This window comes from Engraulis encrasicolus, chromosome 5, assembly GCF_034702125.1.
Source record: "Engraulis encrasicolus isolate BLACKSEA-1 chromosome 5, IST_EnEncr_1.0, whole genome shotgun sequence".
Classification (NCBI taxonomy): Eukaryota; Metazoa; Chordata; class Actinopteri; order Clupeiformes; family Engraulidae; genus Engraulis; species Engraulis encrasicolus.
This window is the reverse complement of record NC_085861.1, coordinates 56,152,636-56,170,894: the sequence shown is the minus strand read 5'-3', so window position 1 is coordinate 56,170,894 and position 18,259 is coordinate 56,152,636. Positions and strand designations below refer to the sequence as shown.

At 41.5% G+C, this 18,259-nt stretch overlaps 1 protein-coding gene across 2 annotated transcripts; it reads right to left on the bottom strand.

Annotated features, from left to right (window-relative positions):
• Positions 1–703: 703 nt before the first annotated feature.
• Positions 704–17,327, bottom strand: entpd3 (ectonucleoside triphosphate diphosphohydrolase 3). Of its 2 annotated transcripts, XM_063198355.1 has the most exons (10): positions 17,194–17,327; positions 16,336–16,458; positions 9,192–9,309; positions 8,714–8,873; positions 7,122–7,281; positions 6,721–6,948; positions 5,795–6,067; positions 4,155–4,265; positions 2,448–2,582; positions 704–931 (listed from the first exon to the last, which is right to left on the bottom strand). In XM_063198355.1, exons 2-10 carry the CDS (start codon positions 16,453–16,455, stop codon positions 740–742), a joined length of 1,497 nt encoding a protein of 498 aa, XP_063054425.1. In that variant the 5' UTR covers positions 16,456–16,458; positions 17,194–17,327; the 3' UTR covers positions 704–739. The 2 variants fall into 2 exon arrangements, with proteins under 2 accessions (XP_063054425.1, XP_063054426.1); XM_063198356.1 differs by lacking the exon at positions 17,194–17,327 and having other exon boundaries at positions 16,336–16,503.
• Positions 17,328–18,259: the final 932 nt, after the last annotated feature.

Here is an 18,259-nt window from a genome sequence, read left to right as displayed (position 1 = left end):
ACTATGGAACATTATCTACTGTGAAAAAAACTGTACAGAATATAGGCCCAGCCGACATCAAATGCCCAGCCGACATCAATATTTTCTTTTACTTGACTGGTACTTGAATGGTACTTGACTGACCTTCCTACCAGTTCCTACAGCCCTTTGAGGGCACGTAAAGAGAGAAGGTTTACGTTTTTTTTCAATTGGTTTGATTCATTTGTCAAATCAGAATCAAAAGCTCTTGTTCAATTCTCTCATCACTGCATCACTAGTGCACATCAACATGTCCATTTCAGCCTGTTACAGCGGCTATGTGCTGCATAATTAGAATGCTGTTTAAATTATTCACAGACATTTATCTAAAATGCCTGAATTGTGCACCTAATTTACAGTAAGTACACAACAGCATGTTTTTAGTGTACAACATGCACACTTTACTTCATCCCATGACATTTAAAATCCATGCAAATATTGAAGTGTCGGTACAATGGAAACAGTGTTATTGTGTGTAAGTATAAACCTTGCACATGACAATGCATATTGTTACACAGGCTTTACTATTTTCATTTTGCACTGTACCTGATTTGGTAGATTATATATTGTAAAACCGACACTGGCAGCACATCATTTAAATGTTACCAAAATCACTTATATTCCGAAATCATATTGGACTTCCATGTTTATGAAAGGTCTTTCAATATACTCATGTACTGGCTATGATGAAGTCTGAAAACATTATCCATAAAACTAATGTTTAGTAACAGGTTCTTATGAGGAGGATGATGAGAAACACAAGCATGACGATGGTCAAAGCAGAAAAAAGGAAAAGGACCCCGGCAAAGACCCCGTTTTCCATTGGGAGATTCACGAGTTTGGGCTCAGCTGGAATCATGTTGGAAAGTGTCAGCATGAACCCCAGTGTCCAGGCAATACTCGTGCGCTTCACCTGTGGAAGCGAACAATCATGTGACCTTTATTAGGAACAGTCCACCTAATTTCAAGAGATTGCTCATATGTAGTTAAATATGAGAATACATAGGTTTTTTTTTCTTTATGCCATTGCATTGCCTAGTTTAACAGTATAGCCATATTACCCTTAGTGCAGAGCCTATGTTATAACCTTACTGTTACCAAAATTGTAATGGCTGTGCCCTACACATAGCAATGGAAGTCTATGGTACCAAATAAAACATCAAATGTACTTATAAAGCACTTTAAAATGAATGTAAAATTCAACAGAGTGCAAAACTGCTATTTACGGTAATTCCGTCCAGTGACCACTTGCGGCTTGATGCTAATGGTACCATTTACCTCCAGTGATCATGCTAAGCTATGCTAATAATGTCAATCTAAGTATTGATCACTAATCTAATTACTAGAAGAAAATGGTATGTACACGTACATTCATGTGTTATACTTGAAAATGCTGCCAATATGTGATATTTGAATATTTCATAAAATAGAATCAGTGTTGACCAAAAAAATCAGCCAAAGTCGCTATTGGCTCCCTGAAAAGTTGCTAGAAGTCGCTAGATTACGTCATGACGTTACGTATGACGTCACAGCGCCACGCACGATGCGTTGATCCCTAGAAAATGTGCACACACACCTTCGTTCCCAGTAAAGGGGAAGTGCTAGCCACTGTTTGGAGATCAGAGCTAATCTGCAGCCCTGCTTAACCGTGGGAAAAGCTTCTGACGGTGGCGCAGAGTTACAATGATGTAGAAAAACTATGATTTTGTCATTGAAAATGCATGTTTTAAAAAGTCGCCAGATGCACCAAAAGTCGCTTAAGTAGCTAGATGAGATTTTTAGTAGCCAGGGACGTCAAAAAGTCGCTAAATTGGCAACACTGAATAGAATGTTCTACAACAATTCAAGATTGTAAAATCCTAAATTATATCTTATGCAGCACAGAATTCTTTAAAACGTGATTGTCCAGACATACCTATCGCACAGATATGACGGCACACTTTTAAAAGGGTTTATTGAGGCCTTTCCTGCTCATATTTGGGCCTCTACAGGTCTTAGAAATACTGCGTGTGGACAAAAAACATCCCAACATCTCTTACCGACCCAAATGATTTGTTTGCCAAATTTGACTTCCAGGGGGCCCCATAGCAACATGTAGCCTAGGGGCCCCAGGCCATTTTAAGGCGGCCCTGCTGGGGAGGCGTATCCGGCAAAAGTTAATTTGCATTTAAGGAGGGCAGAGTCCTAAACGGTGCACAGTAACCATGAACGCAGCTGGCAAGAAACAGAGCTAGTAACATCTCTTAATGTTTGATGATTTTGATTTTGGTTAACATGATCCAAATAACCTAATAAACAAATTTTGTATAGATCCATTCTAACTGGCTTTTAAACTTGGCGTTTAAATGTCCTTTTTAAAGGTTTCTGACATCTGTCAGCAGTGTTTGGAGATTATAATTAATACTGTATGTACAATATTCACTGATTACCTGTTTTTCAAATCGGATGTCATTCCACGATTGGTCGTCGAACTTGTAACCATCCACCAGGATTGTGAGGACATAATTTGCAGAGTAACAATACGATTTAAGGTGCTTTTCAGTTATGGTGTAGTTCTTCTTGAGCTAAGGGATTTCAAAAGAGACAACATAATGTGATTAGCAGTCACATTTTCAAAGCTCAGACAAACATAAATCAGAAGGTACTGTAGATAAACACAATTGTGTTTGGCTGTTGAGGGAGGTTTAATTGATTAGGTAATATACTACATTAAAGGCAGACAAACAGGCAGGGCTGGTACTCAAACCAAGGCAGTGTATCACTAGCACCATGTGTGCTTTTTGCTCATGTGTACCCACAATACTGTTCTCAGTTGGACATACCAGAACCCTGGTAACGGGTGACACAAGTCTGCATTTAGTTCTTGATGTACAGATAGAGGCATTTTTAGGCAATTAAAAAAAAAAAATGTTGGCTAGAGCTTCAGTTATTCATCCACTTAGGTGATGGTTAGTTATTCATCGGCAGCCTTATAGGCTATGTTTACATGGCGTTTTTAATTCAGAATTAATAATTCAGAATTAAATAGTTCTGTCGAGTTTACATTGAACTTTCATTTAATTCAGAATTCTGAAGTGTTTATATGACCTCTTCAATGCGTTGAGTTCATTCTAAATTAAATGTCTCATGTAAACGAGGCCATTGTCACTAAAATTGTAATGTCCAAGTCAGTTACCGAAGACTCCTTTCATTGTCATTGCAATATTGTTATGATGTAGTTGAGTTTTTTCAGCAAAGAGTGAATAGGCCCCTTCTTGGAGAGGGTTATCTCTTACAACTACTATCTTGGCATTTGGCTTGACCAAAAGCTAACCTATTAAGTACATCAACTCAACACGACTTCTTGTGATCGTGTGGCTCTCACAGGAGAGCGGCTGTCCACAAAATGGACTGATCATCAAAGAGCTTCACGGGTTCTAAGCGACCACTGCACTCGAGAAGCTGAGATAGTTGGATCATGCGGCGTATGGGGCAAGATCGCTGGCCGTGGTGCTGAAGTACTGTCACGGCCGAGAAATGTCTATCTATGCGGTAGACATTCTTGAGCTGAGGAGTATCTGGCACCATTAAGGGCTCGGGCAGTATCTGCGCCCACAGATATGTGGGAGGTCTGAGCGGACACCCCTCAACTGATGATGGTCAGAGAGCAATGGAATAAGGTGAACTGGAGAGGAAGCTAGGGTAGGACGCCTGACGAATCTGCCAAACAGCTACGGAAGGGAGGTGAATGGGGAGGTCGGGGTGCCAGCGAGAAAACAAATTTCTGACTGGAGACAGGTGAACAGAGAATGAATAATATGTAGTTAATTAAGGGGCGTTTCGAATTTCACTGCAATGAGGTTACACCGAACGATGGCTGAGTGGAGAATGAGTTTCAGGTAGGTGAACAGACGTGCCTATTTTTTCGCCCTGAATGCCGACAAATGACAGTTGAGCGGAGAATAGAATGCAGGTGGCAATCAGGGCATGTCAAATTTCATTACGCGTCTCCTGAACTTTCATTCTTTAACAAAATGTGCATTTTTCATTTTAACAAGGAAAAGGCTGATCCCAGTACTTTTCTCCAGAAAAGGTTGTAAAGTTCCAAACCCGCTGTGTACTCTATATACTTTTTACTCTACATTCTCTGTACTTACGTCTTGCCAGTTCATGGAGCAAAAATTCCACATTGTACTGTTGAACTCTTCAAGTGAGGATGATCCGACAAGCCTCAGAGCCCAGGCAGTCCAGTAAAATCCTGCATATGCCTAGAAGTAACACATGATGGTAGAGCATTACATGCAAACATACAGTATAAAAAATGTCACGCATGCCCTACGACTAAATTCCAGTCATTGGTATATTGCACATAAAAAATGTGACTGTTGTATTGGTCACCGGCTGGCTGCCTATCTTGTTAACATAGAGTGACAAGTTTGCTGTTACCAGAATGGCAGTCGTAGTACATTACTAAAGGCCCTGCGATATGTTATGGTAGTGTAGTATTATGGTAGTTAAAGGACCAGTTCAGTCAATTTCAATATGCAGTTGTAATGCTCACACTACCCAGGACTTGTCAGTACCTGAGATTTTTTTTCTTCTTAAGCTTTTTCTGAGATCCTGGGGTCCGTTTCTCGATTCTTGTCGTTGCTAACCATCTTAAGATCGTCTTAAGGCCGTCTTACTGTTCCCTTGGATTGAGTGGTGAGCATCGCTGTCGAGAGAGAGTTGAGTCGCTCTTACGAAGGACGTTGCTACCGTTGTTAGCAAAGACGCTTTCGAGATACGGACCCCTGGTCATTGTAATGGGGGCAGCGCTTTGTTTACATTTAAAAAAAAAAAAACATTTTTATTTATTCCCAGAAACATCCAAAAGGTTATACAACATCAGCAGACAGCTAGCAAACAGTGGTACCTTTTGGGAAAATATTTGGCCTTTGTTATTTTTTTTTATGTAAACAAACGCTGCCCCCTATAGAATAGCTCATATCTCAGAAAGGTCTGAGCCGAAAAATGTGGCATCACCGGGTACTGACTAGTCAAGGGTAGCATGAGCAATACAACAGCATATTGAAATTGACTGGTCCTTTAACTTTCCAATGACTATTACAGTGTTCCACTGGTAGCCTGGGCGAAAGCCGACTGTTGGCTCCGTCAAACAGTCTGGCGAAAGCGAAGAGGAATCCGTCTCCATGGAGGGTGGGAGATGATCTGAGCTTACTCTGCCATTTAAATTAATTGGCGTTCCAAATTCAAATTCAAATTGTGCTTTATTAGCATGACTGTTACGATATAATGTTGCAAAAGCTTACAAATAACAATACAAAACTGTGAATAGTGTTAACTTAACAAATCAGTAACGGACTCCGTCCGTCACTCCGTCACCACTCTCAACTGTTTGCTGATTGGCAAACAGTGAGCGAACCAAGCTAGGAGGGTTTCGCCGGACTATGTGCGGAGCCAAAATCTTTGGGTGGAAGTACATGGCATCGCCATGCTACTCCACTGGTGGAACGGCGTGCATCATAGGGCTATGTTATTTGCGATGATTTGCCTGTGCAAATGTGCAGTGATGTTAGCAGTGAATGGCAAAATGTTCATTACAATCTAGCCCCATGTATTCCAAATGACTTTATTTTACCTGTTTATTTCAACCAGGTGATCATTCAACCAGCCAGTCACCTGGCTGAATTGGACTGGTAAAAACAAAGTCATTTGGAATATGTGGTACTGGATGAATAACATGAATTGAGTAATTACCATGAATTGAATAATTAACATAATTTGAAGTAATTACCATGAATTCTCCTGACACGGGTGGCTGGTCCACGCCATTGAAAGAGCAGTTCTGAAAACCGCCACAGGAGGCGAAGTCAAATATGCTCCTCACAGCTTTTCTGCATTCAATCACGTCGCCCCCTCCAGAAATGGTGATGTTCCGCTTGGGACTGTAGCCGACTAGTCGCAGGTCCCTGGTGCACTCACTTCCAAAAATGAACTCCTCCGTCATTGTGGTGTTAAACCCAGCAGGATAGCAGGGATGCACAACATTGAGGCTGTCTGCAGAACTCTGAAAGGTATAAACCATCAGAGATATAATCATTTCCCTACATACCAGAGACTATTATTTGAAATAAACAGGCTCTAAACTTCACAAATAATGTTTATGCTTTTTAAACTGATCATGAGAAAATAGTGTCTGACTTTTTGGAGGGAAGATGCACACCCCAGGTTTTGAGGTCTTTAGTCTTAAGTCTACTGTTCACTGTGAACATCTAGTGTTTTACAGTATTACAGCAATTATAATTGCTGGGCAACCTTGTCTTTCTTCTATCAACAAAGAAATCTCAGTAACAAACGGCAAGTCCAATTGTTGTCACATTACGGCTTCTTGTGTAGAAATAAGCATCAATGTTAAGCTCAAATATGAACAGTAATTACTGTGTTTACATTAGACAAACTGTCCTTTACTAATGCAGAATGTGCAGCCAACGGCAAAACCAATTAACAGTTAATCTCTCTCTGTCTCTTTCTCTCTGTCTCTGTCTCTGTCACTCTCTCCGTCTCTCTCTCTCTCCACCCCCCCCTCTCTATCTCCCTCTCTGCACAGAAAAAAAACAGTTTCATGACTTTTTAGACACCTGAAATAGAAATTTAATGGATCATTTGGCAAACATCCCAATGCCAACATTGCATGAAAAAAAAACATTGGTCCTAAAGTACCTGGACAAGTTTGGCTAGTACAGTTATCTCGGCTTCGTTTTTGCCAAAACAGAGGAAGCTGTGTGTGTACACGGTGTAGTCATAGCCGTAGAGGGTGACCTTGGTCAGGCCCGGCCCTCTGGCTCCCTCGTCGGTGGTGAAGGCGATTTGGGTCGACGCTCCGCCCAGGTCCAGGGAGCCCACCGTCTGGGCGCCGTGGGGACGCACCCAGGAGTTCCACAGACCCTTCTACAGGTAAAAGAGGACGTCAACAAGCAATCGCCATCAACAACACAGATGTTACTGTGTACTGAAGAGAAATGTTCTATCATGGCATTCATTATTGCATTTTGTTACAGTAGTGTGATAGATTCAAAAAGACATTTTGCTGAGTTACATTGAGAATTCTTCATCAGACAAACCTCTAAAAAGTTGTTCATTAAATAGTTTACTGTTATCCAGCCGTATAAACCTGACTCTTCTCCCGAAATGATCGAAGCATTTTGGAAATCGAATGGCGATGACTGAAGATAGTCAGACATGTTCTGCATGATCCTATTTGAAATTGCTTCATTCTGCAGCCTGTAGATAGATAGATAGATAGATAGATAGATAGATAGATAGATAGATAGATAGATAGATAGATAGATAGATAGATAGATAGATAGATAGATAGATATTTGCTAAATAACAATATTTGGTAGCAGTATATGTCCAAGGTACAGCAAGTTTTGCAGCAAAAAATGCCTATTTAATTTATTCAGGACTTGTCATAATGAAATTGTTCATACTTTAATGGTGGTGGTAAGTATCCGTGAAAAATGTATCATTTGTGAATGGGCAGCACAAATTCTGAAGAGAAACTGCTAAAAATATTACACAGTGCACCTTTAATTCTCTGTTACCTGATAGTGGTATAGCATTACTATAAGAACACTTCCTCCCCTGTAGGGGTATATGTCTCTCCTTCAGAAAACCTTTATAGCCCTGCGCAGGATCTTACATATCCCATCTCAGGGTCTCCTTTCAACTGAAATCACATTCCATCACATTTAAAGCAAACCTAGCTAACGGCTGCTGCAAAGTGCTGCGCAGCGCATCGCTGTCCTAATCAATATCAAATGGGATTTACAGGCATCTCTCCTCCTCAGGCCAATTTCCTGCTTGTTAATATTGGAGACGTGGTATTGAAACCACAAGAGATGAGCAAATTAGAGCCGTCCTAAAAAGCATTAAGCGCTCCTCAGCAGCCTCGTGCCGTGACGACTAGACTTGATGCACAGAAGGAGCCAACCAAGGGACTGATCACTGCATGATGGACCTACCGGGCCCAGGCCCAGGGCCCAAGAGTCATGGGGGGCCCTGAAGCTCAAGATTCTATATTTGCATGCTCATTTTGCGTTAAAATTAAACGTTTCACTGCACAGTAAATGTTGCGGTGTTAATTCAACACTTATAGAGTTCATTTAAGTCCAAATGATGTCAAATCAACTCTCTAAGTGTTAAATGAGCACTGCAGAATTTACGGTGTGTAGCCTCTTAGTGCAGATGATCATTTAAACAGATTTAGACATAGCCATTACAGTTTTGGTGGCAGTGAGGTTATAACATAGGCTCTGCGCTAAGGGGTTAAATAAGTGTATTTTAAAATTTTGTCCTTTCAAATCTTGTAATATTCATGAAAACATCAAATTTGCCAATAGGCACCCGTTTCAATGAGCAGCATATTTGCAATAGGCCTACCTACTCTGGCCACCATTAGCAATATCTACTCAGTCTGGTCAATGAGCAGCATATTTGCAATACTCTGGCCAACACCTTGAAAGCACTTCACTACACCATAACGACATAGCTATTATATTACAGGGAGACTTTAGAAACATATTGAGAGTTGTTCACTGCTATGTTGTTCCCAATAAAGTTATAACAGAGGCTCTGCGGCAAGGGGTTAGACGAGCGTATTTTGGATTGTAAATATTTTTTTTGTTGTTTCCCGCAACTGCAGGCCACTCACTGGAGGAGTCTCATGCCTGCCGTGGCTCCGAGGTAAATGGAGGTGGTGTTGTGCTGGGACGCCGGGATCTTCCCCTGGACCTGGACCATGCAGCTCTGGAAGCTCTTCCACGTCTCTTGATCCTGGGTGACATTCTTGCCAAAATCAGAGATGCCTGGACCTGGAAAACATCCAATAGTATTATTACAATTATTATCACTATTACCGTACTATCACTATATTATACTGAATATAGACTGAAAAATATATCAAAATCAGAGATGCCTGGACCTGGAAAACAATGTAGCAATATATTGAATAGACTGAAATCAAATCAACGTGCTGTATTTAAGCACTGTCAATTATTGGCAGCGAATGTAAATTTGTAAAAAAAAAAAAAAAAAAGATAGATAGATAGATAGATAGATAGATAGATAGATAGATAGATAGATAGATAGATAGACAGACTGATTAATTGATTGATTTTCATGACTTTTACCTTTAACAAGGCACCTTAACGTTTGGTTGATGACCCCTGTGTTATTCTCTTTCTCTGCGGGCCAATCGTACACGTACACAGTCGTCCGAGAGGATCCACAGTCTAAAACGATCCCATACTGCACACAGACAAGAGACCAATTGACCTTACATGCCAAAATTGTTTTCTCACACTTTGATGGCCAAAAAAACCCCACTGAAAAACTCTGACTTAAAACCGTATAATTAACGCCTTTTCAGGTGTCACCTCACCCCTTAGTATTTACCTCTACTCTTTATCTCTAGTTTCTCTGTATTTTTTACACATTATGCTTAGTGTGCTATACACTTAAAAGTGCACTGTGTAATATTTTAGATTGTTTATTTACAGAATCCATGCTGCCCATTCACAATTGCTACCTTTTTTATGAATACTTACCACCACCATCAAATTCTGTATCCGTTATGACTGGGAAAACTGCACTTTTCATACATGAAAAGGGGGACGCCATTTTGAATTTTCAGAAATAGACATTTTTAGCTGCAAAACTTACTGTACTTTGGTCATACTAGTATACTGAATATTAGTTCATTGCTTCATAAATATTCATGAAATATGCAGTTTATCTATTTTCCAATGACTATTGGGGCCCTTTTTTCCGTTTACTGTTTATGTCTCTGTGCCCATGTCTGCCCATAGCCCATTTGTTTACTTTAGGCTATGTGCTTTGCTGTGTATGTTGTCCATTATATGTATTGGATGTTAGGGATGTGCCACAACAAATTCCTATCAACTATGTTGACATGGGCAATGAACTTGAACTTGAATTTGGCAATATGCAACACAGTTTCAATGACCAGCTGCAATACCTACTCTGACCACTATCCTACACAGTGCACTTCATATTTGTATTTGATAGTGAAACTGCAAATTAGAGGGTGCATGCACGTGGCAATCTTTTTTTTTGTATGGATGTTTGTGTCATCACATACAAGTGCACATATTTATCTAACCTTCTGCACCTGTCTATATCCGTGTTCGGGCTGCAAATGAATTGTATACATATGACTCCATCCCTAATATTTGACTACAACAGTTATGTACTAATGGATTACTTGTAAACCTCTGTAAATGACACTCACCCCTCCCTAAATAGCTAGCAGCCAGACTGTTTGGTTTATCTGAAAATATTACAGTGTGAAATGTGCTGGGATACCTACCGTAGCATCACTTTTTTTGAGTTATGAGAAATGATAAGAGCTGCAGGTTAAAAAGCCCACTAACATTAACCTGCATATCATTTCTCGCAGTGCAATTTCTAGCCTAAATCCACCCATATGTGGCGCACAGTTTTGTTTATCATTTAGTCTGGCAACGCACACTATCTAGGGCATTTCAAGTTCTCCGGAGATAGGGAATCAATCCATTTGAGCACCTCCAACAGCTCGATGGAGCAGGTTTGAGGCAAATGACATCACCAGTTCAGTTAGCATGTGAGTGAAGGAATGGGCTTATCAATTGAAGCTTCAACCAGTCACATACAGAGGAATTTCATGAACGTGAGCTAGATTCTCCCCTTGCATCTACCATGAAGAAATGGTTTGACAACACGATTAGGCCAGACCAAAAGCTCGCAGACCTTTGAAGTTACAATAGCCAGGCTTAGCTATGGGTATCCCACTAAAGCGACGGGGTGGACTGAAACAGCCTGGTGGGTGGGACTGTGGGGGATCGGAGAGAGGAGAGGGTTTAGCAGGCTGGTGTTTTCAGTCTGGTGCTTGACATGGCCATCAGCCAACCGGCCAAAAAGGAATGAAGGTTGAGGTTAGTAATAATTTCAATTCACAAGCCACTTTGACAGGCAATTTATTCTTGGGTAGGCCTATGATGTAGCCTATAGCCTGTTTCCCCCTTGTTCTATATTTTGATTCAAGAAAGATCATTCAGATTCAATTTGCCTGATACACGGTAGTTTCATTTAGCACACTTGGTTCACACAGCATTGATTGTCTTGTTTTATCACTTCACCATAACACATATAAGCTCAGAAAATGATAAAGATAATACTTCTTAGAAAATACTGACACCAAAGCTGTGGCTAGTAGAAAGGCTGAATGACTTGTGACTCCGGGAAAACCACTAGCCACTGTGGCCGGTGAGCAAAAAGTTAATGGCAAGCCCTGGTCTGGTAATGTGGGAAAGGAGGCTACTGTATCTCCTCCCAGAGGACTATTAGGCCTATATGGCTTTGCGGGTTGTGTATGTCTTGCAGGGGAGGGGAATGGTGCGCTGATGACCTTTCTGGTTGTGTGTTCACTATGCACTGCATTGGCTCTCCTGTTGTCGCCAATGAATGCAGTTTCCGCCTCACACACTCACGGTAATGCAATTGGAGAGGAGACAGGACACTCTCAATGGTTCCCCTGTAAGATGTGGCCATGATGGGTGGTGGTGAGCAGTGTTGCAAGATAATATGTTCTAGGGCCATAAAACTACAGAACCACCCGTCTGGCAACACTGGTGGTGAGCAACTGTATCGCACGCTATATCGTCACGTGGCCACGAATGGCCTATCAATAATCTATAACGTTCGTTGTGCCGTCACGATAAAGCCCAGTTTTTCGTGGTTGGGCCACACTTCCGCGGCCAATGCATTTGAATGGGCTGTCCGACTCGTGGTTGATTTACGATTGATGGCCCAATTCCGACAGAAAACTGTTAGGGAAAGATTATTAGTGAAGGGATACATTAGCATGTATGCCCCATCACACTGTGAAGTAGGCTAAAACAAATTAAGTTGGACAGTGTGTTTTCCAATGCAATGTTCGCTTCTCTACACCGTACCTACACTCCGCTTCTTCCTCACAATTTCCTCAAACTTTGGTTCAGCCTGTTCTGCCCTCGACCAGTAGCAAACCAAGGGAGGTGGGTCAACCATGCCGTTTGAGAATGTTGGTTGTTATGCTCTTGGTCAGACCAAGTCTCGAAGAGATTTGAAAGTCATGATGATAATCAGGCTAGCACTCGCCTGCTTTTAGTTAATACAGGAAGTAGTAGAGGTAGCCTACTCACTTCTTGTCTTTCTTCACCAGGGGTGGTCCAGGAGAAAGCTTCACTTATATCCACCCCCAGGAATATTGGTTTAACCCATTTAGGTAAGGCACCTGCAAAAAAAAAAGTTGCCCTCAGCCTATAAAAACCTAAATATCTCAGCCTCAGAAGCACATAGAAACATGAAATGAGTTGCATTTAAAGGCTAGGACCCTCATCTTGCATTATAGTGTATTCATTCAGCTTCAGCTCTAACATACCCACATTTTGAATAAAAAACCTTAAAATCTCCAGAGCTTGAATGCAGCATCTATGTTGCTCCAGGCGCCTAGGTCAATGCAGCGTATAAGCATTAGGCTTAAATGATTTAAAGAACTGTTGGACTAGCCGATATCCGTTTCTTTCCTCTGCCTTTCTTTCTTGTAACCAAGAGCCGTTAGCAGTGGTTCTCAACATGTTTTGAATAAACTAAAGGCCCCCTGGACCAAAGCCTCCCAACACCCCCTTCACCTCATTGTAAGCCTGCTAACGCCCCCTTAGTATTAAAACATAAAATGGACTAATGCCCCCCAATGCCAACTAAGCACCGCCCTCTCTCAGCTGCATCCCTCTCAATGCCCCCCCCCCCCCCCCCTTTGCTCCCCAACGCCCCCCAGGGGACTGTAGAGCCCCTGTTGAGAAACGCTAGTCTCCTTGTCCTCTTCGTACTCATCAGTGACACTTATGGAGACACTCACTCATGGAGTCACTTATCTACTCAACTATCGGACACATTTGCAGAATTCCCTCGGTTGTAAATCCATGCTATCTACTGAGTGTGTGTGGCAAATGAATGGACAATGAATAGCAATGATAAAAATGTCTATTTCCGAAAATTCAAATGGCCGACATGGAGAAGACTCACCTTTTCATGTATGAAAAGTGCAATTTTCGCAGTCATAATGAATATGTATAATTTGATGTTGGTGAGTATTGGTGAAACATTTGTGAATGGGCGGCATGAATTCTGGAGAGACACTGCTAAAAATTTTACACAGTGCACCTTTAAGTAAAAAGAACATGAGCAAGCGTGCCAACAGGGGAGATGAAAATAGCAGAGGAAACGGGCACAGTTATTCGGCAGTTTATTTTGATTTAAAAAAAAGGATCAAGGTCCTGACGGGTGAACATGTTGGGGCAAGAGGGGCAGACACGAACACGCCTCCTACCTAAACAAATCAACTGGAAAGCTGTGAAGTGCCATGTAGGGACAGGAATTATAAAATTATGAACTTTGCAGATACTCTATTTTTTTATTATTATTATTCCAATGTTTAGGCTATATGAATTCAACACAAACATAAATTATGAATAATGACACGGTTTTGCTAATTCTAATGGCCATTTCTCATTTCTCTCCTCAGCCACGCGCACCTAAGGACTGTTAAGAGCTGATTCTGGCTACAACTCAACACACATATTGACAGAAATCTTGTTGCGAACGTGTTTTGCCTTTCTAGTTCCTCTAAACTACTATAACTCAGTATTAAGAAATGTGCCTTTCTAGCTCAGTTAGCTATGTATTTTCAGACAAACTTCATGCAAACATGCTGAGATTGGAGTCTGATGAGTTGTATTAAGGCTACATTCTGAAAGCTGTGAAAGAAAGCCCACCTGGGAAACTCCCATTGCCATTGTGACACAGTACTCCACAGCACACAAGTGTTCACTGCACACACTGTACACAACGTAATTGCATTTTATGCCTCAAGGTGCAAGGGGTAGACCCCAGTGGCGCCCCAAGGGAGCAGTGCAGCGGGACGGAACCATGCTCAGGGTACCTCAGTCATAGAGGAGGATGGGGGGAGAGCACTGGTTAATTACTACTCCCACCAACCTGGCGGTCGGGAGTTGAACCGGCAACCTATCGGCTACAAGTCTGACGACTTAACTGCTTACCCAAGACTGCATGATTCTGTGGTGAAGTAGTCAAACTGTCAGCATTGTGCCACCAGTGTAGGCCTACAATATGCTAGAAGGATCATTGGTATCATGGTATCATATTTAACAGAATATTGTTGACCTGCATTTTGCTGTCACAAACTGCCACCAGTGTGCTATGAGAAAAAGAAAGTAGCTGAGACTGAGCTGAGATCAATCACAGACAATTTTGTCTGCAACCGTACCTGTTGGCTTTACATGTCGAAAATGTTCAGGTGCGCATTGATGTGCGCAGTCTCTCTGTGGGGCGTGGTAGGGAGCAAAACCAGATTTGATGCATACAGATGTTTCCTGTCCTGAGCATAAATTGGGCTTTAGGGTTTCTGGGATATACTGTACCTCTGGAAGTCTTGAACGAGTGGCCTAGTAGCTAATTGGCTTATGTCTTATTTAGTGCATTCGTTTTCAGACTGCTAGTTAGCCTACCATACTTTTGTTTTAGTTTAATCCTCCCTTTCATAGATATTGTTAGGCTCCAAATTGAAACAGGAAACAATCTATGGCATTTATACGAATGCGCTGCACTGTTGCTGTCACATACATTTAACAAAAACCCAGTGTAATGTCTTGCAGAATGTTTTTCTTGAAGATCTTTAAGTCTCCATTAAAACTAAAGGCTTAACAGACTGTGGAAATTGGTGGCTGCATAGGTGTGCACATGTAACATGATGGGATGTGTGCCTTTAAGCCGCATCATTAAGTCTGTCGCGCGTTAGTGCGCCATGTGATCAGTAGGCACAAATTGGCACGCCTTTTGAAAAAAAAAATCCCCACAATGCACTGTGGTCTATGTTGAAATGATCAATCGATAATATAGCCTCTATCAGGGAAGCCGACAGGGGGGGACATAGGGACTCTCTAGTTCGACGCCCTTTCGTGACTTACCGCTTACGTCATACGACCCTAAACCTAATCCTAACCCTAACCTTAACCCTAAACCTAACCCTAAACCTAACCCTAACCTTAACCTTAACCCTAAACCTAACCCTAACCTTAAATCGCTTGTTTGAAATGTTTGATTACCATGTGAAGTCACGAGAGGGCGTCAAACTAGTGGGTCCCGGGGGGACATAGGGGTCACTCACTTGTCCCGGGCCCAGGGAGAGAGGGGGCCTAGAATTGGATCCTCATTACATTGTATGTATTGGGTTTGGGGTCCCTTCATGTGTCTTTGTCCCGGGCCCAGCCAAAGCTTTCAGCGGCCCTGGCCTCTAAAGCCTAAGGCAGCCCGAAGCTCCACATACCCCCTGCCCCGTCCTCAAGCACCGGCCCCCCAAAATGTCTGCACGCCACTGGGTGGCTGGTTACAACAGAGGACAAGAGGGACCTTCAACCTTCAGACACTTTCCCTCAGGCTGTTATTAACATTCCTTCCATGGTACAGTGTCGTGTCATTCACAATCAAAGGACAGAACCACAATTTATGCAGAAGCTTTATGAAAGAAAGGCATGGCTGAAATGAGTTTTAACCCAAAATAGACTTAAAAAGCTGCCTGGAACCTGATGTCATGGCTAATGCACTTGTTTTTACTCTTCAATTCAGATATTTCAAGAAAAACTCCTGTTGGCCATTTGTATAAATGCAACGCTACCCCATCAGTGTAACATCACTGACTGCACCGATGTCAAGTGTGGTTTAAGTTAAATCGGCTGTTCGATACATTATTTTGACATTCAAATCAACATTTTCTGAGATATGACATGGTAAATCATTTCATAAAAGAGTCTAGAATCCTCATTTTCAGTAGGCCTACTAAATGATAAATGCAGTGTAGGTTTGCCACTTCAGGTTTATCACTTAACTGTGTTCTTGGACATTCATACATCATTGTTTGTTTGGTACCATTAGCCCGGGGGATGAGTAGGTTATCTTGTAAGTTTGGATGACAGAATGTAATAGTCATCGAAAAGTTAACTACCACAGCACTACACCACTGACATAACACAGGGCCTTCTGGTAACAGCTAATTTATAACGCTGTGTCTTAACAGGTTAACTGTTCTTGGACAGTTGCAAAGATAAATCATTGTTTGTACGGTTCCTTTAGCCCCAGGGAGGAGTAGGTTATCTTGTAAGTTTGGATGACAGTGATGGACATTTGTAAACATGTAGTAAATCATTGTTTGTTCGGTACCTTTAGTCCGGGGGATGAGTAGGTTATCTTGTAAGTTTGGATGACAGCGACGGCGATGATTACTGCTACGCTGGCCAGGAGAAAGAACGAAGCCAACGCTCCAAAGACTTTTGTTGCCATCGTCTCTGAATAAGTCAAACAGATTTTTCTTTGTTCCAAAATTGTATAAATATTAAACATTGATGGCTTTCTGTTACATTGTATCATTGTCCCAGTATCTTATCTAGATGTAGAGGTGCAAAATTCACAGCAGTATGTAATATACATTTGTCCACATAATATGTGTGTTGTGATATATGTTGTGTATGATGAGAAATATGCAGCATTATGACAGAATTATGCAGGCCTATTTCAAAGTTCTAAATCCTCACAATATTTTTAATAATGATTCGGCAAGATATTTCAAGAAAATAACTGTGTGAATCAGACATCGGAAAATAGTTTGAGCGGATGCTGTATAATCATGGGTATCTGCTACAGAAGTGTTGACAGTTATTTAGTTCACTTTTTAATTCAACTTATTTGTATCTTCAAAGTGAACATGTCAAACATCTTGCAAGATGTCTTGCATGAAGTCTGGCTTTTGCACAGCCTCTCCAAAGTAAGAAGAACATCATAAGACATCATAATGATCAACATTTTGGCAAAATTCTAATCCCATATATATGTGACAGTACTCCTCAAAGGGTTACACAGTTCATTTCTACAGTGAAAAGGCCATGTCTTGTCACACACCTCTTTCACATACCCCCCACCCTTCCCCTCATAGACACACAAAGACATATATACTACAATTCCTGTCAAGAACAGTCTAAAATATTTGCTTTGCGAGCAGAGAACAGTAATACGTTTACTTACCCTCTCGTGTCAAAAACTAGTTGTTCAAGACGTCAAAGAATGCAGCTTTGAGTTGATGCTGCTTGTCTGAACATGAGCCAGAGGACACTGGATGGGTAGCATCTCAAGAGCCACTGAATGGGAGTAGCTCACACACTCGCGGACGACGCTGTCATTTGCCTGTTTCATTAACTCCTCCCACATGGGCACCCCCGCCCACCCACACACACATCCACACACACTCAGTCGTTTAAAGGTGTGTTCACTTCAGATATGAGAAGCTATGGTTCCTTCAACTGAATATAATGTCACATAGCCCCAAATCTTATTAAATCCATGGAGGGAACACAGACACAATAACCGCTCATTGGGGATGAACAACACACAAGCAGGCTATAAGCACTGATTATGTCAAATGGGAGCACTCCTTTCATTAGGCTTTTTTGTTGTTTTACCCTGTCAGCAGATGAGGTTATGTTAGTGGATAAAGGTCCCAACGAGGCACTTTTTAAAAAATCACCCTGAGAAAGATCCCTGTGGTCGGCAATGGCTTGCGAGAGAGCCTTTAATGGGGAGAGCAAAAAGACCATAAAGACAGACCATCTGCCATTACCAAGCTTCTTCTCACCGGCCTTACCGTATCTCCATACTGTGCTATCATCAGTCTGTAACAGTCATGTATTATGATACTTTTTTCCCAAGTTCTTTTTATTAAAATTAAAAAAACGTAAAACAAGAAATAATAATTAGGCCTACATTGTTTTTATCATACAGACAAGTCCCCCCACCCTCCACCCACTCGACTTCCCACCCCACCCTGCCAAACAAGCAAAACAATAAGGGGCAGACACAACAGAACGAAAAGAGGAGGTATAGGTGAGAATACAAGTGTTGGGGAAAAGAGAGATTTTGGATTAGGATTTGTGGCCTATTAACATCAAGAAAAAGGGATCCCATATTTTGGTGCACCATGACTTGACAACAAATTGTCTCATCTACACTCATCTTGTGTGACTGACCTAGTACTGATTGTTTTGTCGTTTTGTTGATACATTTTTTGCTGTAGATTTTTTTTGTGTCAGAATTG

Coding starts and splice junctions, on each gene's coding strand:
- entpd3 (XM_063198355.1), bottom strand. CDS start 16,455: ATGGCAACAAAAGTCTTTGGAGCGTTGGCTTCGTTCTTTCTCCTGGCC. Junction 4,266..5,794: donor CCGTGTCAGGAGAATTCATG/GTAATTACTTCA, acceptor TGTTACTTCTAG/GCATATGCAGGATTTTACTG. Junction 2,583..4,154: donor GCTCCATGAACTGGCAAGAC/GTAAGTACAGAG, acceptor GAAATCCCTTAG/CTCAAGAAGAACTACACCAT.